This window comes from Grampus griseus (genome assembly GCF_964374135.1).
Source record: "Grampus griseus genome assembly, chromosome: 2".
Lineage (NCBI taxonomy): Eukaryota > Metazoa > Chordata > Mammalia > Artiodactyla > Delphinidae > Grampus > Grampus griseus.
Genome location: NC_139018.1, coordinates 151,529,586 through 151,552,008, shown reverse-complemented (window position 1 = coordinate 151,552,008; position 22,423 = coordinate 151,529,586). Strand labels below are relative to the sequence as shown.

Below are 22,423 nucleotides of genomic sequence, written 5' to 3'. Positions count from 1 at the left end.
TAAAGTACCACAACCAAAAATACTTTATAAGAAACTAGTGTGTGTATAAATATATATGTAATAATAAAATCTGCCTGACTAAACATAAATACTTTCTTATTCTAAGGTAGTGATTTTATGTATCTCTTTGAGAATAAGATGAAATTTATGAACGCCATCCTCAGAAAAAAAACGCATACACACGTAACATATATTTTATGTGTACACATATAAACACACACATATGTGCATATATATACATAAATACATCCACAGAATTAGACATTGAGAAACAGCTAGAGTGTCCAGATCTGAGTCTTGGCCGGACAATTTACTATGTGCCTCCAGGCCATTCTGTACTTCTCCATCCTCAGTCTTCTCACCTATGAGATGGGTGGCACGGTCCTTACCTCACCCGGCCGTGTGAGAATTAACTGAGCTAATGCGAGTGAAGGGCTCAGACCAGTCTCTGGCCCACAGCGTTCCACCAGTCTTCATTCTGATGAAGATGAGCATCTGCAGACACTCACAGACCCTCTGAGGCTCACCCCTGGACCTGCAAATCCCCACGGAAGCCCAGGTACAGAAACTCAATGTTCACACAGGCACTGAAGGTGCCCAAACCCATGTAAAATTATTCTGTAATAAATCTGCTCTGAAAGCTTAAAAAGGCAGTTATTTTGTCAATCCATTTACTTAGAATCTTGATACAACTTTTTAATTTGCTCCAATTAAGATTCGATTATCAGGCTTCCCTGGTGGCACAGTGGTTAAGAGCCTGCCTGCCGATGCAGGGGATACGGGTTCGTGCCCCAGTACGGGAACATCCCACATGCCGCGGAGCGGCTGGGCCCGTGAGCCGTGGCCGCTGAACCTGCGCGTCTGGAGCCTGTGCTTCGCAAAGGAAGAGGCCACAACAGTGAGAGGCCCGTGTACCGCAAAAAAAAAAAAAAAAAAAAAAAAAATTCGATTATCTGTCCTATCAGTTGAGAACAGTGAAATGAAACAAAGTGTATTTTCCATATTTACAAACAGTTATCTGCAGACCTATGAGAGGTCTGGCATTTTATTTACTGTCTCAGGATTTGTTGTTTCGCGGTACACGGGCCTGTCACTGTTGTGGCCTCTCCCGTTGCGGAGCACAGACTCCGGACGCGCAGGCTCAGCGGCCACGGCTCACGGGCCCAGCTGCTCCGCGGCATGTGGGATCTTCCCAGACCGGGGCACGAACCCGTGTCCCCTGCATCGGCAGGCGGACTCTCAACCACTGCGCCACCAGGGAAGCCCTCAGGATTTGTTTTTAAAAATATTTTTTAATATATTCAATTTTAGTTTCCTTTAAGGTTTATCAAAGATTTTTTATATTTATTATTACTGCATTTGATCCATAAACACTATTATAGGTAAACAGAATAAGTATTATTCACCTCTTTTAAAAAGTAATAAGCTCAGAGAACAAGTAATTTGCCCCAAATCATACAACTAAAAAGTTACATAATTATGGTTGGCTCCCAGATCATCTGAGGCCTACGATTTTTTTCCTACTTTTGTTTCTTCAATCAGGATGGTAGATAAGCTCCACCTGCAGACAATCCAGACTTTGTAAACTAAGTTTCTGGCATTCTAATCCTTTACATAGCTAGAGAATCCACTTTCCTAAAGAAACCAATTCCTTGTTATGAATGTGATTTTACGTACAAAAAAAATTTCTTCAAAAATAATACCAGCATTTACAGTATTCAGCTTTTACCTACCTCATTATTACAAGAATAGATGAAATTCTGGCTTTCCGGGGTCTCTGGATGACCTGCTGTTGCAAACATTTCTTTCTGTTCATTCTGCACCCAAAGCTCCAAGCCTCTCACAGGCGGTGGTTTCATGAAAGGAAGCAGGGGGTCAGTGTCTGGGAAGGACACTTTGGCAGTAGGACCTCTGGGAGCCTCATTAGTCTCCAACAGAGGGTCTACGGAGCACCTTTCTACACCGGAGGACTCCTCAATTTCACTGAATTCAAACGATTCTAATGTGCTATTTATGCACACGTATTTTGCTGGGTTGCTGTGTTCTACTACTTTTCGGGATGATTGTATGCCTTTGTTTTGATTGCTGTAAAACAGAGCTACCCACATATGAAGTAAAAGCCTCACTTCTTCCATGTTATCTGGTAAATCAGTATTCCAAGGCCTGAGATTTTAAAGAAAGAAGAAACCAAAATCATTGAAAATGACTATTTTAGTTGATTATCTTATCATAAATAAGTGCCTTAATTATTAACCTTAGTTTTTGTGTTCATTTTTATTTTAAAAATTACATGACCATGAAACAATGAGTAAAATAAAAATGAAGTTGATGTAACAAATAATTACAGTGAATCTGCCTGGTATTATTCCCAAGTTACTGGATTTTACACACTTCCTTCTCCCTCCCCAGAGTTTAGCACAAGTATCCCTTCTCGCTACATTTATCTCAACAGAAAAGTTCATCCATTTTCATCCAGTGTCACTCCTACTCACCCGTGTAGTGCTCTGATTACAGTCTTCTCCAGGGGGTTGTTGGTATACTTGCTGTCTAAGCTGAACACGTAATCTGCTTCCCATATGAAAGTGACCTTAAAGGAGCCGTCACAGCTGAATACGGTATGAGAGCGGCAGAAGTCCTGCAGGCTGGAGGGCAGCACCCTGCTCCTGCGCCTGAGCGCTGGGGCCTCGGAAAGCTGCTGCAGTGGGGAGGTGACCTGCTGATGCCGAAATGGCATCACTTTCCCCACTGGGGTTCCCGCTTCAGGGCCTTTTGTGCCATTCTTGGCAAACGCAGGGCCTGGGGCCCCTCTCTGCTGTAGATGCTTCTTTGAATGTTCTGCAAGGAGCAGGGCATAGGAATGCTCCACAGCAACAAAAGAGCTTTGGCTTGCGTCGGAACTTCCTAGGGTTTCCTCAGGCAGTGCCAACTGGGCTTCTGCAGGGGCCTGAATGCCAGCAACCAAGCTTTCTTCCTCCTGGCTGACCGTGGGGTCTGATGTCAGATTACTCTTATCAGAGGGCTTGGATAACGGTCCACCTTTTTGACTTTTAACTCCTCTATGATATTCGTGGTCTGATGTACCACGCAAAGAATGTTCTTTAGAAAGCAAAACATCATTTTGTGGCAATTCAGAGGAGCAGGGCAAGTTTCTGGGCTCAGAGGATGGTGTGGTAGAGGTAGCAGCGCTTAATGCAAGATCAGCCAACATATTTAGGGCCTGGGAGTCACAGTTGACAATGGAGTTTTCAGGTGGGTCTTCTGGAGCCACTGTGATATTTTCTGGTTGAGCTGTACTTATGCTAATAACTTCTTGACCATCTGAAATTTCTGATTGAAGCTGTGAAGAAGTTTCTCCTTTGGCTTCAGCATAAAAGAAAAAAAGACACATAACACTTGATTTCCATAGAATTAATTCTTTGTCATATTACTATGGTTCAGTGAAAATCAACAGTTAAGTCAACATATTCAAGAAAAACCTCTTGATATGTTGCATAAATTGTATGTTAAATTTTTATTACCAGAGTGAGGTCTTGTCCAACTTCCTGATGTATTATAATGTATTTACCAGAGGAACAAGTCTTAAGGAATGTGCATATTAATTTAAAAAGAAATCACCCTTCAAAACTGCATGTACTCAGGCTTCCCTGGTGGCGCAGTGGTTAAGAGTCTGCCTGCCGATGCAGGGGATACGGGTTCGTGCCCCGGTACGGGAAGATCCCACATGCCGCGGAGCGGCTGGGCCCGTGAGCCGTGGCCACTGAACCTGCACGTCCGGAGCCTGTGCTCCGCAACGGAAGAGGCCACAACAGTGAGAGGCCCGCGTACCACAAAAAAAAAAAAAAAAAAACCTGCATGTACTGATCTACACACAAGGCATACTGCTCAGCTAAAGAAATATACAAAGAGAAAAAAACAAAAACAAGAAAAGAAAACAAGACTCCTGCCCTCAGAGAGCTTACAATCTAGTGAAAATCTAAGAATTTCTAAGTTTAAAGTGTATATTATAGAAGGTTAATGTACTTTCTTAGAAATCATTTCCCTTGGCAAGTTATTAGAGAAATCACCTAAGTTCAAAATAGAGATGATTTTTAACCATATTGATGTTTATAATGTTTATGATGTTATAATGATATTTATAATACGTTATGATACAAATAAAAAATGAGAAAAGAAGAATATTCAGAATCGCCAATTAATTTCAAGTTTTAAAACTTCAGTTTCTGCATTAAAAATATTTCCTCTCTATTCTATCTGCAAAAAAGCAAATCTCCTCATCTACTGATAATTCTTCTTACAGCAGGTACTCAAATCTACCCACTGGCATTCGGTCAGAAAACTAACATTCTCAGGTGGTTTACTTGCCTTCTCAGGACTTTGATTCAGCCTTTTAAAATGTGGTTATCATGAAGGACAAAGTTCTCAACAATACTGGGCAGTGAGTCCCTGTAGCAGGTGGCTGGATGGACAGAAAAGCCAACTGTGCTCCTCTTTATAATTAGCAGTAGCAGGTCTGAAATAAATTACTGACCTGTCTGCAAAGCCCAATGACAGTACATTTACAGAGAAAACTCTGGCCTATGAGGTCATCAAACAGAATGACAAGAGTGTGTGTATGGTGAGGAGGGTAAAATTAATCAACCACTGCCCAGTTTTTATTTAAAATATCAAAGCCCAACGGGGTGAGGTACGAGAAAGTGGCCCAAAGAGGGCTGTCTCGTGAACCCTCCGGGTGTACTGGAAACACATTCATTTTAGGATCTGATGTGTTTACTGACACTAAGTTCATTCTATCCTTAAATACTATGGTTCTTACACTGAGTATCACTATGAGGAAGGTCGAATATAGAGAACACTGTATTGAGTCAAGAAAAAGGGTTCATTTTAATATGTGTCATTTCAGGTAAATCATTTAATAACTGACTTGTTAGAGGTTTTCAATTAATTAAAAATACAATACTGATAATCTATCTCTTTTAAGAAATATAGATAAAATGATGCCAAATAAATTATAAAAAATTAAAGAGTTCAGTAAATAAAAACTATATTGAAAACTTTAAAAAGGACAGAAAACCATTAGTTTCAGCAACAAAAGGATTGAGCCTTCTTAAACTGATATTTCAAGTGAAAGAAATGAAGTGGATTAGCATGGGTGATTAAGAAATAAAAGAAAAATTAACACATTATTTAAAAGGTGGTAATCTTAAAATTTTAACTTGGAATGTGGCTGCACAATATATACAGACACTTGCAATACAAATCGGCCTCTTTCTGAATACCCATTCTGGAAACTTTTCATTTTCTGGGCTCACTTTTCTGCCAATGCCCAGTTGCACACCTCCTCCCGCTAATCGATTAGCCTACAAGTATATAGAAGCCAATTCAGCACAAGGAATTCTAATGACAAGGCTGGGAATACAATGCATTATGTATGTATCTATACTCATCCTGTTTACAGACTAATTGGAAAGACAGGACCAAGACACACCAGATGATTGGAAAATAGTATGAATTAACTCTTTAATGTTCTCAAAAACCCAAAAAAGAAATGAAAAAAAAAAGGAGAAATGAGTACAGATCAGAGCATCAGGAAATGGCTCCGTGTGGACTTAGCTGAGCAGAGGGGACTGCACAGGGGTGACAACAGGCGTGGTTCGTGTGGGTGGCACCATGTGCCTGGCAGGGAAGGCACGCATTGGGAAACAGCAGGAGAGAAATGTGGACCCGTGGGTAAGACCATCTCGTAACTGCCTGGGGAGACAAGCAGAGAGTCTGTGTTGGGTATGACTCTCTACAGGTTGTACGGTGATATGACTGAGGAGCTTTCAGAAAAATCTTCAGCCATAAACAACATTAACGAAACTGAGGAAAGGGACTTCCCTGTGGTCCAGTGGTTAAGACTCTGCGCTTCCAATGCAGGCAGTGTGGGTTCGATCCCTGGTCAGGGAACCGATATCCCACATGCTGCAAGGTGTGGCCGAAAAAATTTTTTTAAAAAATGAGGAAAGAAAAAACCAAGCTCATCCATAATACCATCACCCCAACAAAACAAGAGTTTCTTTCCCTGAATTCCACTAAATTTGAGGCTTTTAAAAAACCTAAAGGTAGATGAGAGAAAGTAGAATCATGAGATTAGACAGAAAATTGACGGAAATACAGAGATATGAGGAAATGAAGGTTTTTCTAAACAAAAAACACCACCACACATACAACACAGTAGGACTCAATACCGAAGATACTGTAAAATGTATAGATTTTGCAGCTTGGTGGAGCTGCACTCTACTCAGAGAGACGGGTGCGAAGAGGGACGTGGAGCTGGGAGAAAAGTGAGGTCCGCGGTGATGAGGGAACGTGCCAGCAACGAGGAGGTTCCAGCAGGTGGAACACGGAACTAGCAGTCAGCTGCTGGCTCACAGAAGGAGACTTGGTTATTCACTTCCGCACAAGTAGAAGTAGAAAAGTAAAACTGCTTTTAAAATTAATTTAATGCCTTTTAAAACCAAATACAGGGAGGGGCTTCCCTGGTGGCGCAGTGGTTGAGAGTCTGCCTGCCGATGCAGGGTACACGGGTTCGTGCCCCGGTCCGGGAAGATCCCACATGCCGCGGAGCGGCTGGGCCCGTGAGCCATGGCTGCTGAGCCTGTGCGTCTGGAGCCTGTGCTCCGCAACGGGAGAGGCCACAGCAGTGAGAGGCCCGCAGACCGAAAAAAAAAAAAACAAAAAAAAAGAAAAAATACAAATGAAATACAGGATTCGGGATTACTGACTGCTTTGAACCATGTCTTTACAGTTCCCTCTGGACAAACTTATAATATCCTTTTTATAACTGATTATGGTCCAGAAAAATACTGCCAGATGCTACTTGCTTGTGAATTTAGTCATTAAAAAAGGCCATTTATACTTTAACTCTGCTAAACAGTTCACGTTCAGGCTTTCTGCAGAATGAAAAGTAGGGTCTATTTAGTGAAGGTATGAATCTTTGCACTTTCTAATTTATTCACAATGGGAAACCAAGTTACTTGTCCTGTCAGTGTCTGAACTAAAGAAGATCATAAGAACGTGACAGATTTCAACTGATCTTACACTGCTTCAATATGCTATTTTATAACCTCGATTAGTCTGTATTACGGTGCTGAAATTTACAGGAAGAGGACTTCTTACCAGGTTGTGGCTGCTTTCTGATTCTGGGATTCTGATTGCCTTTTACTATATTTTCCCTCTGTTTTTGTGGAGATTTCTTCACAGGTGGCTCAGCCCTTGGAACAGTTTTGACTGGAGATGTCTCTTGTTTCCTAGCCCTTTTAGCATTCGTTGACACTGGAACATCTTCAGAAATAGGAGCTTCTTGGTTTTTCCAATCCAATTTGGTTGTCTGTACAAACTGTGCAGTCAGCACTTCAGCACCTTATGCAGAGAAGACACCGTTTTTTAAGGGGTAGGGGGCTCACATATTTATCAGCATAGCTTTCCTTTGATTTGTTTTGGGGGGGAAACTTTAATAATGGGGAACAAAATATAAAATTTGGGGTATTTCATTAAAAGATTTTTGAACTTGCTAAGCGTTGGTCTGTATCCCTAATTAGGATTAGGAGAAAAATATCCGAGTAATAACTTTATAAAAACAAGGCATGACTTAATTTTTTAAAAAGATTCCATAATCTTTGCTGACTGATGTGGCAGGTAAGGCTGAACATGCTAGTTCACAGCACAGGGTGACGGATAATTCAATTTACACAAAAGCGACACAGCTCCCATAAAGCCATATGGTTAAAACCATGATCACAATGTAGAGAAGAGACTGTAGGTTCACAAAGAGCCATCTTACATATTTTCCTTCACTACACCTAAATATCAAAGCTTTAACACTGCCTGAAAAATCATCTCTTAAGACAGAGGAAGGTACATTGAAGAAAGTCCTCTTCTGATTTAACTTCCTATAAATCTATTATAATTGCTCATTTCTCTTACAAAATGCTCAGCTTTACCTCTCACAGGGAAGGAAGGAAAGAACTAAAGGTGGAGGCACATGAGGAGAAAAAACTATTAACAACCTGCTTGTATCACACGCAGAAAGTGTTTCAATCCTTTAAGAGTTAAAAAAAAGTTAATAAATGTTCCCCGTGAAAACGTTTTCCCCATTGACTATATAAAATAATCACACATGTGAATGTTTGCAAATATTTTAAAATCACATTATATGGAAAATACTATTTCTAATTGATTGAGAACAGAAAACATATTAAAGTTTCAGAATGTGATGGTTATTAGTGAAATGTAGAAAAGAGACCAATTTCATTTTATTCTTTTGAAGGTTAGAAAAACAAATGGTTTTTTAAAAAAGCTTTTAGACTCTCTTAATGTTGTACATTTCCCTGGGTCTAATTATTTTCTTCCCTACTAAACTATTAAAGGCAATAAAGCAGCAGTTTTATTTGCTTTTAGAGTAAGACTTCTGATTTTATACCGGTTACAATTTCTAAAATTTTTAGCATAAAAAAAGGCAAAATATAAGTCAAGCAGGAAAACTGTTAAGACTAAATTAAGAAGAGAAAGAAAATAAGATGAGATGATCAAGACTAGGGGAAGCGTAACATCTGCATGGGCAGGAGGGGAACATCTCTCACAACCTAGGTCCTGCGAGGAAAAGGAGAAACACAAAATAGGTGATCCTGCAGGGACTGCCCTGCTTATTTGCATCACTCAGTGACGTTTCTCAAACTGCATGCAATAATCCATGGGTGTATTATAAAATAAACTTAATGGGTTGCAACCAGAATTCTTTATTAAATGAAACAGAAGATATCAGATTGTATTACACATAGTTAGGGTAAATGCTCCCTGAAATTTCTATTTCAGTAATGTATGAATTTGTGTGTACTGGACTACAATATACAACGTATTTCTTTTCTTTTTTTTTTTTTTGAGCTTTTGTGGTATTATATTTAGTCATCTTGGCTGGTTTAATCACATCGTTGTTGTTGTTCATTTTTTGGCCACACTGTGTGGCATGTTGTGTCTTAGTTCCCTGACCAGGGATCAAACCCATGCCCTGTGCACTGGAAGTGTGGAGTTGTAACCACTGTACTGCCAGGGACATCCCTAAAACATATTTCTTATAGTGGATGAAATTAGCACACTTGAGAAACAGTGACAACATATATGTTGAATTATAGGTAATTTATTTAATACCTTTAAAATGGTTCATATAGAGAGAAACCCAATATGGTTGGCCTGGAATTTGTGAGGAAATGTAGAGTGTGAGTCGCTGCTTCATACTGCCGTTCTTTCTACCACCCTCCTAAACACACATACACACACAATTTCTCAAACTATAATTGGCCAGAAATAACTACTTGTTAAACCACAGGGTAAAATCTTAATTAGCTAGGATCCTGGGGATCCACACACCTCCGATGTTTCTTCTTTAGGCATCAGAATTTTTAAATTCAAAATACTATAGATAGGGTTGGCAAATTTTTTCTGTGAAGGGCCAGACCTCAGTCACAGCTGCCCACCTGTGCCAGCGCAGTGAAGTACAGAGACAACAGGTAATGCCTGAGGGGCCCTTTGGCCCAAGTCTGCTCACCTCTTCTCTAAGGGGTCATAGAGCATAAGTTCCCTAGTTTTAAACAAAATACACCACACGTAATCTGAGATGACTCTCAGCCAAAATTGTGTTATTTATTGTGCTCTGTTCACTGAAGTGCATTTGACTCACATTAAATGGCTCTGGACGCTGATTCTCCCTCAGTTTTCAGGGGGCAACAAAACCACTTGAGGAACTGTTTCAATATATATGTCTCGAGGCCACTGGACCTTGTTTCAGTAGGTCTGTAGTAGGATCCAGACGACCACTTTTAAAACACACAAAGGATTAGAAATTCTGCCCCAGGATGCTCTAGTTCTGGGAGAGTCCAGGCACTTTCCCCCCTCTTTAAACATGTTCAGACTATCACTTATCAGTTTTTGCCATCTGTTCTTAGTGTGCCTGATTTTAGCAGATCCTCTTCTTCCACTCGAATTTGTCCAAGGACAGTTCAGAAACTGAATGACCTTATTTCTTAGACAGGTAAGTAAATAACTGAGTGATGATTTGAGCAGTTTTACAAGTGAAATACAAGCTTTCGGTGGGTGGGCTTTTGTCCTATTTCTTGAATTTCATGTTATCTAGATTAGTGCTTCTCCAACTTTAGCATGCACACAGATCACCTGGAGAGAGCTAACGGACACTGTCAAGCTACAGTCCAGGATGGTCACACAGGAACAGGGCTAACACACAACAGTTATTACTAATTGCTCATCTGAAAATCCATACAGACCATGCTTACCGTTTTCTCTTTTCCGAGGAAACTTGAGAGATGTGGGAGAGTCTGGACGCTTGTTTGCTCCAGCAGGAGTTCTTCTGGGAAAGGGACGGCACAACTTCACCCTTTTACTCCGTACCACGGGCAGCGTGCCTGCTTTTCTCTTAGGCTGAACTCTCAGATTTGATGCTGGACTTAATGGGACCAGAGCTCCCTGCCTTGCTTTAAACATCTCTTCAGAATTCTTTTGTGTTTCTGTTTCTTTTCTTACTTCTGCCGCTGAGTCGTGAAATTCAGGATCTGGAGTCATAACTAAAGAAAATCCAGCATCACAAATTCCATCTGAAATACCTTATTTCTTAGACAGGTAAGTAAACAACTGAGTGATGATTTGAGCAGTTTTACAAGTGAAATACAAGCTTTTGGTGGGTGGGCTTTTGTCCTATTTCTTGAATTTCATGTTATCTAGATTAGTGCTTCTCCAACTTTAGCATGCACACAGACCACCTGGACAGAGCTAACGGACACTGTCAAGCTACAGTCCAGGATGGTCACACAGGAACAGGGTTAACACACAACAGTTATTACTAATTGCTCATCTGAAAATCCATACAGACCATGCTTACCGTTTTCTCTTTTCTGAGGAAACTTGAGAGTTGTGGGAGAGTCTGGACGCTTGTTTGCTCCAGCAGGAGTTCTTCTGGGAAAGGGACGGCACAACTTCACCCTTTTACTCTGTACCACGGGCAGCGTACCTGCTTTTCTCTTAGGCTGAACTCTCAGATTTGATGCTGGACTTAATGGGACCAGAGCTCCCTGCCTTGCTTTAAACATCTCTTCAGAATTCTTTTGTGTTTCTGTTTCTTTTCTTACTTCTGCCTCTGAGTCGTGAAATTCAGCATCTGGAGTCATAACTAAAGAAAATCCAGCATCACAAATTCCATCTGAAATACACGGAGACTGAGGACACTCTGCCAATAAGTCTAGTGCAGTAGATACTTCCAAAATGTACCCATTAGGATTTGAAAAATAAGATCTCAACTGAGTTAAAGACTGTAAAGGGCACTTTTCAGCTGGAGGAGTCACGTCAAAACCACTGGACACTTTGCCAAAGAATGCAGTCTCTTTAATTCCATCCTGAGAAGCAGCAGTCAATGAAGGACTTTTGTCCACCTTGTACAGTTCTTGGAGATTATGCTTTACTAATGTGTTTAGACAGATTCCTTTTTCAGAAAATGATTTCTTTGCTTCCAGCAGGGCACAATTAAGGGCAGGTAAAATAGGTACCACCTTCAATGAGATGTCATCTTCAACTTTCAAGTCTTTCAGCCCTAAAATATATACACATGTATTAAAAACCCAAAGTTCTTTTTTTTTCAAAAACATGCAGGAAAAAACGCTTTAGGTTACAAAATTACAAGATGGTTAAATATGATACAGTGTTTCAAATGGTAATCTAAATAGCAATTAATAGAAGACTTATGGATGCACTTAATGAACATATATTATCTCCATATATATGAAAACACGCACACACAGAACCAAAAAAGAGTCACTCAGATGGGATCATCAGGTGAGAATGAAGAAGGCAGGCCCGCCTGCAGCTCCATCTCATCTGACCAGGAGCCCAGCGTGGGCTCAATGCACCGGCATTTAGAGTTGGCAGAATTACTTTTCTATTCTCATTTTCTGCTTTTAAAATATATCTAATCTGTACCTTATATGACCTACTTCAAATTCTCTTAAGAAGGTAGTCACAGGTGCAAACTTTCAGTTATAAGATAAATAAGTACTAAAGATGTAATGTACAACATAATAAAAAATAATTAACACTGCTGACGTTACATATGAAAGTTAAGAAAGTAAATACTGGGACTTCCCTGGTGGCGCAGTGGTTGAGAATCCAGCTGCCTTTGCAGGGTACACGGGTTCGAGCCCTGGTCTGGGAAGATCCCACATGCCATGGAGCAACAAAGCCCGTGCGCCACAACTACTGAGCCTGCGCTCTAGAGACTGCGAGCCACAACTACTGAGCTTGCATGCCACAACTACCGAAGCCCGCGTGCCTAGAGCCAGTGCTCTGCGACAATAGAAGCCACCACAATGAGAAGCACGTGCACTGCAATGAAGAGTAGCCCGCGCTAGCCGCAACTAGAGAAAGCCTGTAGCAACGAGGACCCAACGCAGCCAAAGAAGGAAAAAGAAAGGGAATACTAATAGTTCTCATCATAAGGGAAAAAATTTTTTGTTCTATTTTCTTTAATTTTGTATCTATATGATATGATGGATGTTCACTAGAATTACTGTGGTAGTTGTTTCATGATGTATGTAAGTCAAATCTTTATGCTGGTAAACCCTAAACTTATATAGTGCTGTATGTCAATTATATAGTATCTCAATAAAACTGGAAGAAACTAGAGTTACAACACAAACCAGCTGAACTAAAAGAAAGTAAACCCTAAGTAACCCCCAAGTCTCATGGTAACTACTGGTATATATTTCATCACCTTCTCTATCAAATGAAATTTTTTAATATTATGTAACTAGACTGACTAGTCTGTATTTTACTTCCTCTCCCTGGTTCACTCTCTGACTGAAATGCTAATTTTTCAGCAACTCAATAACCTAAAGGAAAATAGTACAGGGAAAAAAGAGAAAAGGTCAGGTCACTGAGAAATAGGTAATAAAATCCTAGAAAATGTAATTTATCAGTAATAAAAAACCCACAGATAATAAAGACCTTTGGTGCCTACTAAACTGAAGTATGAATTATACCATTCTTTTTAACGAAAAAGTAACTGCAAAATTAAGAAACACCTAGCTGAATACATTTATACTTGAGCAGGTATCAGGAAAAGAATGGCAAATAAAAATAAATAGGAAAATGTGGCTAGCCATTAAAATAAAAATTCCTTTCTCTGCAGTTCATTTAGATAGTAACAAGGAAAAATAAAACATGACAAAGTTCTTAGGTACTACTAACAGTTCACAATAAAGCAGTAGTTTTCTAGACTACTTCATTATTTCAAGAATTTGGAAAGGCAGAAGTCAGAACGATTTGTAACAGGCTATTATGAAATCTAAGAAAAAGAACTTTTTAAGTCTGCTAAGCGAAGAGTCACTCAATTTAAAACAAATAACCACAGCACTGAACATTTCTGAGTGACCAGAAATAGAAAAGTGTCTTAATGAACTAGAGGAGGCTGTGAACATTGAACACAACAATCCAATGTTTACTCAAAAAGAAATCCTGTGCTGTTCAACACCAAATGGTACAGGAACTAATGTTTCTTATTCAGGTGGTAGTGTACACCTAAAAATAAGAATAAAGGCAGAGCTCCTGCATATGGAGGGAGGCAGTGTGGGAACAGAGCTGGAAGCCTGCTCAGACTCAGCTGTTTGACCTTGGGCAAGTTTAAGTTTCAGTTTCCTCATCTTTGAAATGGTCATAATAAAAATACCTATTAAGGGCTGTGAAATCAATTGTGCCTAGCAGAATATCAACGTAGTAAATGCTTGAAAAATGCAAGCAGCTATTGCCATTATGTTATTATAATTGGTAATATTTTGCTTATTCCAAACAGGTAATGCCAGTAGTTCTCTGCTTTGAGTAGCTGAATACAATTTAAAAATATCAATTAAAAAAATTTTTTGGGGTTGGTTGTAGCTTTATAAATACTATATACTATATACAAATTATGTTTAAACATACACAGTGTGATTATAAAACAATGAGGAAAATTTCCTCATATGACAAAAAGAAATGACTCATTTACTTTAATTTATTTATTTGCTCAGCAAGCATTTATTATTTTTTAGGTGCCTGACATTTCTAAGCAGTAGGGATGCAGTAGAATACAAGAAAGGCAGGCATTAAATAATTATAAAAATAAATATTTAAATTATATTGGTGAAAAGCCTAGGGGTCCTCATTGAAGGAAAAGTGGTGATGGGAATAAATAAAGTGATATTTAAACTGACACCTGACAGCTATGGGTAAGTGGCTAGACCAGCACTTCTCCTCCAATTTTATTCATTATCTACTCCCACCAGAGAGAGCCTTTCTAGACTTTGTTTCCTAACTGCCCTCTGAAATTCTAATACCACAGATATACTGTATATCTATTTACATACTGCAGGAGCAATATTTTTTGCCCCTAACAGGCAATTCCTGGTCCTGGCTCGGGGGGTGGTCAACATCATCTGATCAGGGGGAAGGAGACAAGTAGTCCAGACAGAGGGAAGTGCTTCTGTGAGGACCTTAAGTCCTACTGACGGGGAGACTATGATAAAACCAACTCCCAGCTCTTGTTGTTCAATAACAAATGAATCCAGTTTTGGACATGCTGAATGTGAGGACCATCTGAGACATTTAAGTAGAAAGAAATGTCCATAGGCAGGTGGATATCTGAACATGGAGCAGACAGGAAAGGATAAGCCTACAAAGAAAGGAGATGAAAGATTAACCAGGGAGAGTAAAGGAAGAGTTATTTAAGAGAAGAAAAGAGTTACCAGGGTCATATGCTGCTGAGAGTTTAAGATGAAGACTGAAAAATGGCCCACAGGTGCAGTGAACTGCCAGTCCTGGTCCTTACCTGCTGACGGGGATGAATGGAATAAATGCAACCCGTGAAGACCCATCTGCTCCTCTCCAAAACCTACACAGAATGAGAATCAGAAGAAAAGTGAGGTTGCTGATCTTATACAATAAAAGTAAACATACTGAAAAACATTTATTCAAAAAGTTGTTCTTACTTGTTTCTGACATAAAGGCTGACGACGTAAGTAAAATGAAAAATTCTCGATCTTCTAAGCATTTGATGATTGCCTTAAACATAAAATAGCAAGAAAGAAGATTCAATTACTCTCTCCTTCTCCCTCTACCACATTCTTCAGTGATTTTTAAGCTCATGAAAAGTTAAAGAAGAAAATTCTTGAAATGTCAGTATTTATGGGAATCAGGACAATTTTGTCCCCAGTATCAGAAACTGCAAGTTCCTTAGCATTCAAGTAATCTTGGCCTTGTTATGGCTACATATAATAAATAACTAGAACATCATGGGTTAGTTTTAGGATAGTGTTCAACTACATAACAAATCAATCAGAAACAACGTCTTTCATTTTTTTCATTGACATGTTGGACATTTCATCCTGCTAAGTAGCCGCTCTGTTCCCATTTAGCCACTACAAATTCAAGGTCAATCAGACCTATGATTAACATGTTAAGCTCATTTTAATACAAAACATATCACAGAATCCTGGGACTAGAAAAACTGGAAGATACTATCCATTAAAAGAATCCTTTCTACAGCTTCCTAAGAGATGAGTAATAAAAGAAAATAACATCATTAGGTCCCCTGGTTATAAGAAATGCAGATGAAAATAAATACTTCTATTTTCCCTCTACCACAGTCTTCAGTGGCATCTTCTGTCATTCTAAATCACAGAGATAACAGCTCTTCTTCCCCATTAGTCACCATTTCAAAAGCCTATATACCCTTAACAAAGATAAAATTCAATGTCATACAATAATTTGTCAGTTAAAAAAACAATAAAATATACCACTTTATAAAGTGATAAAACATACTTCAAAAATTGACAGGTCATAAGCCTACAAATATGATAAATCAATAAATTATTCAACAACTCAAGTATGAAAAAAAGACGTCTTTTCTAATTATTTATTGGAACTAATTATGAGACTGAAACTTCACCCACAGGAACAATCACTATTGTGAGTGTCCAAACATTTCTATCACAGCCCCTATGCATTGGTTGGTTTACATTTTTGTCTCCTATAGTCTTGTAAGTTCCTTGATGGCAGGGACTATTTGTCTTTTTGCTTCTGGCACACAGTAAGCACTCAAGAAAGAATTACTGAATAAATGTATCAACAGTTATATATACCCATATCTTTGGTATTTATCAGCAAACAGATGTAATTCTTGTTTTATTTTTTTATCGGTGTAAAGAGTAAAAGTGACAATAATTAGCTACATTATTCTGAATTTTAGTTTTGTAATATAGATGAAAGTAAAATCCTGTATCTGCTTAAAACTGTACATTTCTTTATTCCAAAATATGTGCAAGTAAAACAAATATGTAGTGTATCTTATTAGTCTCTCAAATTATGCGCTGAAAGGGCTATATAAAATTCCTATTTTAACCTTTGTGGGGAAAAAAATCTTAGAATCTTTGAAATATCTACTTCTAGCCTTTTCCATTCACACACAGAAAAATCCAGCCATACATGTCTTTACCACCTTTTAAAGAAGAGACCTTCCTCAGTACTGTTCTTGAAGTCCAGTGTTGTAGGTACAAGGGACATTTACTGCTCGTCCACTATACACCAGGCACCAAGGTGTCAAAGATGCTTAAGACATGATACCTACCCTCAAGGAGCTCAATGTCTAGGTAGGGAGACCGATATGTAAAGATTATTCATTATAAAATGAGGCAGGAAAAGCAGCCTGGAGCACTGAGAGCGAAGGACCTTATGTGATAAGTAATTTCTGTTAAGTAATTAACACACAAACTGTGAAGTAAAGCTGGGCACCCAGTCTCCTGAGTTCAATACCAGAAGCACTCACAAGTAGATCCTTCACTAATGCATTTTCTGAAAGTATCTTTGAACTTCCTTCTTTTGAATTTCCAAATATAAAATGAACTACACTACTTCAAAAACACATAGCCTATAATCCCAGTCGATATTCAGTGGTTATCTGCTCAGCATCTTGTGTCACCCACTGCACCTCCTTACTGCAGAATGGGGGGCACTGACCTCGCACCCAGTTCTGGAAGGTGGGCTCTGAGTGGCCTGAACTTATCAGTGTGGGCCATTCGCTTTCTAGTTACTGCTGAGAGACATGCAGATGATGGAACTGGTCTAAGGACATAAGCCATGGTTTGGAGGACGGGTTCTCTCTGGATGCAAAAAGGAGGCACGCAGCCCTGCCTGGCAGCCGAGGACAGAACTATTGCACAGAGGAGGGAGAAGCTGAAAGAAAAAGCACTGAGCAAACAGCACTTGAACTTGCTTTACCATCTAAAACTGAAAAGTAAGCCTATCAAAACTCTTTATTGTTTAAGCCAGTTTGAATTTCTGTTACATGCAACTCAAGCATCTTACCTGACACTACCCCCAAGGCAGCTCACCTATCTATTCTGTTAATTTACTGGTTTCATACTGTCTACTACGGGGATAAGTCCGTTGTGCCACTAAAGGGCTGAGCAGACTTGTTTGGTCACTTCCATCACGCACACTGTTTCCTTTGGGATGTTTGGGAATCACTCACTATAAGGTCAGCATCTACTCCTTTCCTCAGACCGAGGAGCCCTGGTTAACACAGTGGAGAGGTCTTTGGATGTTACATATTTCTCAGTAGAATCGTGCTTTTCTAAGCTATGAAAACAATAGAAGCAGCAACTTTTCTTTCTTTATACACCTATGTGTTGACAAGGGTCACTTTTAAAGAAATATCCCACAAATCAATCTCCTTTGATTAATGCAGAAATACTAGGGATCTACTTAATTCTTCCATCATAAAACAAAAACAACAACAAAAAAGGATTTGAGAAAAACTGTCCTCCTATACTTAAAACCAGGAGTATGAACTGACTAGTGAGACACAGAAAAAGTAAACTAAGATACAAAGGGGATGAATATGTTAGCCAATAAATATCATGTCAATAAATATTAAATGATAAATATCCTCTGAAGGGAATTTCCTCGCGGTCCAGTGGTTAGGACTTGGCACTTTCATTGTTGTGGGCCCAGGGTTTGACCCCTGGTCAGGGAACTAAGATCCTACAAGCTGTGTGGCGTGACCAAAAAAAAAAAAAAAAAAAAATCCTTTTAAGCAAGCTAAAACAATTCAATCTAGGCGGAGCCAACTAATAAATAGATATCAATTTCTCAATTTAAGGAAAACATAATAATAATATTTTAAACTGATGATTCTTACCAATTGCTCCCTTTTAATGTACTCTGTTAGTTTATCTACTTTTTCCCCTTGTTTGTTGGATAGTTCCACCTCATACATATTGAAGCACATATCTTGGCAACAGACTGTGAAGAAAACCAGAAACACAGAACATTTCCTATTTTAAAATGCTATTGTAAAAAATTCCGTTTCTCCCTAGACCCACCGTGTGGCTGACATGGTTGGTCTTGGTGCTCCGGCCTGGTGTCAGGCCTGAGCCTCTGAGGTGGGAGAGCCGAGTTCAGGACACTGGACCACCAGAGACCACCCGGCTCCATGTAATATCAACCGGCAAGAGCTCTCCCAGAGATCTCTGTCTCAACGCTAAGATCCAGCTCCACCCAATGGCCAGCAAACTCCAGGGCTGGATGCCCCATGCCAAACAACTAGCAAGACAGGAACACAACCCCACCCATTAGCAGAGAGGCTACCTAAAATCATACTAAATTCAGAGACACCCCAAAACGCACCACTGGACACAGCCCTGCCCACCAGAAAGACAAGATCCAGCCCCACCCACCAGAACACAGGCACCAGTCCTCTCCACCAGGAAGGCTACACAAGCCACTGAACCAACCTTACCCACTGGGGGCAGACACCAAAAACAAAAGGAACTACGAACCTGCAGCCTGCGAAAAGGAGATCCCAAACACAGTAAGTTAAGCACAATGGGAAAACAGAGAAATATGTAGCAGATGAAGGAGCAAGGTAAAAAACCATCAGACCAAATGAAGAGGAAATAGGCAGTCTACCTGAAAAAGAATTCAGAGTAATGATAGGAAAGATGATCCAAAATCTTGGAAATAGGATGGAGAAAAAACAAGAAACGTTTAACAAGGACCTAGAAGAACTAAAGAGCAAACAAACAATGATGAACAACACAATAAATGAAAATAAAAATTCTCAGGAAGGAAGCAATAGCAGAATAACTGAGGCAGAAGAATGGATAAGTGACCGGGAAGATAAAACAGTGGAAGTAACTACCGCAGAGCAAAATAGAGAAAAAAGAATGAAAAGAACTGAGGACAGTCTCAGAGACCTCTGGGACAACATTAAAAGCACCAATGTTTGAATTATAAGGATCCCAGAAGAAGAAGAGAAAAAGAAAGGGTCTGAGAAAATATTTGAAGAGATTATAGTTGAAAACTTCCCTAACATGGGAAAAGAAATAGTCAAGTCCAGGAAGTGCAGAGAGTCCCATACAGGATAAATCCAAGGAGAAACATGCCAAGACACATATTAATCAAACTATCAAAAGTTAAATACAAAGAAAAAAATCCTAAAAGCAGCAAGGGAAAAGCAACAAATAACACACAAGGGAATCCCCGTAAGGTTAACAGCTGATCATTCAGCAGAAACTCTGCAGGCCAGAAGGGAGTGGCAGGACATATTTAAAGTGATGAAAGGGAAAAACCTACAACCAAGATTACTCTACCAGCAAGGATCTCATTCAGGTTCAATGGAGAAATTAAAACCTTTACAGACAAGCAAAAGCTAAGAGAATTCAGCACCACCAAACCAGCTTTACAACAAATGCTAAAGGAACTTCTCTAGGCAGGAAACACAAGAGAAGGAAAACACCTATAAAAACCAACCCAAAACAATTAAGAAAATGGTACTAGGAACATACATATCGATAATTACCTTAAATGTAAATGGATTAAATGCTCCAACAAAAAGACATAGACTGGCTGAAGGGATACAAAAACAAGACCTGTATATATGCTGTCTACAAGAGACCCACTTCAGACCCAGGGACACATACAGACTGAAAGTGAGGGGATGGAAAAAGATATTCCATGCAAATGGAAACTGAAAGAAAGCTGGAATAGCAATTCTCATATCAGACAAAATAAACTTTAAAATAAAGACTATTACAAGAGACAAAGAAGGACACTACATAATGATCAAGGGATCAATCCAAGAAGATATAACAATTGTAAATATTATGCATCTGACATAGGAGCACCGCAATACACAAGACAAATGCTAACAGCCATAAAAGGGGAAATCAACAGTAACACAATAATAGTAGGGGACTTTAACACTCCACTTTCACCAACAGACAAATCATCCAAAATGAAAATAAATAAGGAAACACAAGCTTTAAATAACACCTTAAACAAGATGGACTTCACTGATATTTATAGGACATTCCATCCAACAACAACAGAATACACTTTCTTCTCAAGTGCTCATGGAACATTCCCCAGGATACATCATATCTTGGGTCACAAATCAAGCCTTGGGAAATTTAAGAAAATTGAAATTGTATCCAGTATCTTTTCGGACCACAACTTTATGAGACTAGATATCAATTACAGGAAAAAAAAACTGTAAAAAATACAAACACATGGAGGTTAAACAACACGCTACTAAATAACCAAGAAATCACTGAAGAAATCAAAGAGGAAATAAAAAATACCTAGAGACAAATGACAATGAAAACACGACCCAAAACCTATGGGATGCAGCAAAAGTTCTAAGAGGGAAGTTTACAGCAATACAATCCTACCTCAAGAAACAAGAAACATCTCAAATAAACAACCTAACCTTACACCTAAAGCAATTAGAGAAAGAAGAACAAAAAAACCCCCAAAGTTAGCAGATGGAAAGAAATCATAAAGATCAGATCAGAAATAAATGAAAAAGAAATGAAGGAAACAATAGCAAAGATCAATCAAACTAAAAGCTGGTTCTTTGAGAAGATAAACAAAATTGATAAACCATTAGCCAGACTCATCAAGAAAAACAGGGAGAAGACTCAAATCAACAGAATTAGAAATGAAAAAAGGAGAAGTAACAACTGACACTGCAGAAATACAAAGGATCATAAGAGACTACTGCAAGCAACTATATGCCAATAAAATGGACAACCTGGAAGAAATGGACAAGTTCTCAGAAAAGCACAACCTTCCGAGACTGAATCAGGAAGAAACAGAAAATATAAACAGACCAATCACAAGCAGTGAAATTGAAACTGTGATTAAAATTCTTCCAAGAAACAAAAGGCCAGGACCAGATGGCTTCACAGGCAAATTCTATCAAACATTTAGAGAAGAGCTAACACCTATCCTTCTCAAACTCTTCCAAAATATAGCAGAGGGAGGAACACTGCCAACCTCATTCTACGAGGCCACCATCATCCTGATACCAAAACCAGACAAAGATGTCAGAAAGAAAGAAAACCACAGGCCAATAACACTAATGAACATAGATGCAAAAATCCTCAACAAAATACTAGCAAACAGAATCCAAGAACACATTAAAAGGATCATACACCATGATCAAGTGGGGTTTATCCCAGGAATGCAAGGATTCTTCAATATACGCAAATCAATCAATGTGATACACCATATTAACAAACTGGAGGATAAAAACCACATGATAATCTCAATGGATGCAGAAAAAGCTTTTGAGAAAATTCAGCACCCATTTACGATATAAACTCTCCAGAAAGTAGGTAGAAAGGGAACCTCCCAAGAACTGAATCACAGAGCTACTCTACACCTTTCACAAAAGACCCTTTTAAGAATTACTTAAGGGAAAACAGAAGTAAGAGGGCGAGAGAGAGAGTGCACATGCACGCGTGCATGTGTGTATGAAAGAGAGGGTGGAAAAGAACTGGAACAAAGCTCAGGACATGCAGTGTACCATGATATCTGAACAGACCTTTGTGCTCCACGTAATTCTGTTTTCTAAAAGCAGCTTCTGGTAGTCTGTTTTTCAAAGACGACACTTTCATTACATACTTAAAATCTAGTTCATGTGGTCTAAAAAACAAAATAACAATATCATGTAATGTAATAAACACTGAAACTACAGCTTCATAAGTTTTGGTTTTCTAATATAAAGCAAACAAAAATATTATAACCACAAAAAATTCTTAAATCTATAAACGCCAGATCAAATAATGTACATATTCATAAATATTATAGATTTTTGAGTATGTGACCTCATAAACCATGGTCTGCAAATGTGTTCACATTTTCTGAATGCATGCATTTCTGTTATAACCAAAATATCCAGACATGTGGAAGAATTATGCATATTGGAATGAGAATCTTCTAGAAATTACACTACGTAAGAACTTTTGATAATATGGGACTGCCGACCATGCAGTGCCACAGGATGAACCGC

General features: G+C 39.0%; 1 protein-coding gene across 1 annotated transcript in view; it reads right to left on the bottom strand.

Annotated features, from left to right (window-relative positions):
• The window catches only part of TASOR2 (transcription activation suppressor family member 2), a 39,010-nt gene that overhangs the window by 14,434 nt on the left and 2,153 nt on the right, over positions 1-22,423 (bottom strand). The window contains exons 5-13 of the mRNA XM_082647489.1: positions 21,956-22,056; positions 18,266-18,369; positions 15,057-15,129; positions 14,897-14,959; positions 10,928-11,632; positions 10,326-10,613; positions 7,159-7,401; positions 2,493-3,360; positions 1,734-2,163 (exon numbers count right to left, since the gene is read on the bottom strand). Coding sequence (XP_082503615.1) covers positions 1,734-2,163; positions 2,493-3,360; positions 7,159-7,401; positions 10,326-10,613; positions 10,928-11,632; positions 14,897-14,959; positions 15,057-15,129; positions 18,266-18,369; positions 21,956-22,056 — 2,875 coding nt within the window. The remainder of the gene's footprint in view (positions 1-1,733; positions 2,164-2,492; positions 3,361-7,158; positions 7,402-10,325; positions 10,614-10,927; positions 11,633-14,896; positions 14,960-15,056; positions 15,130-18,265; positions 18,370-21,955; positions 22,057-22,423) is intronic.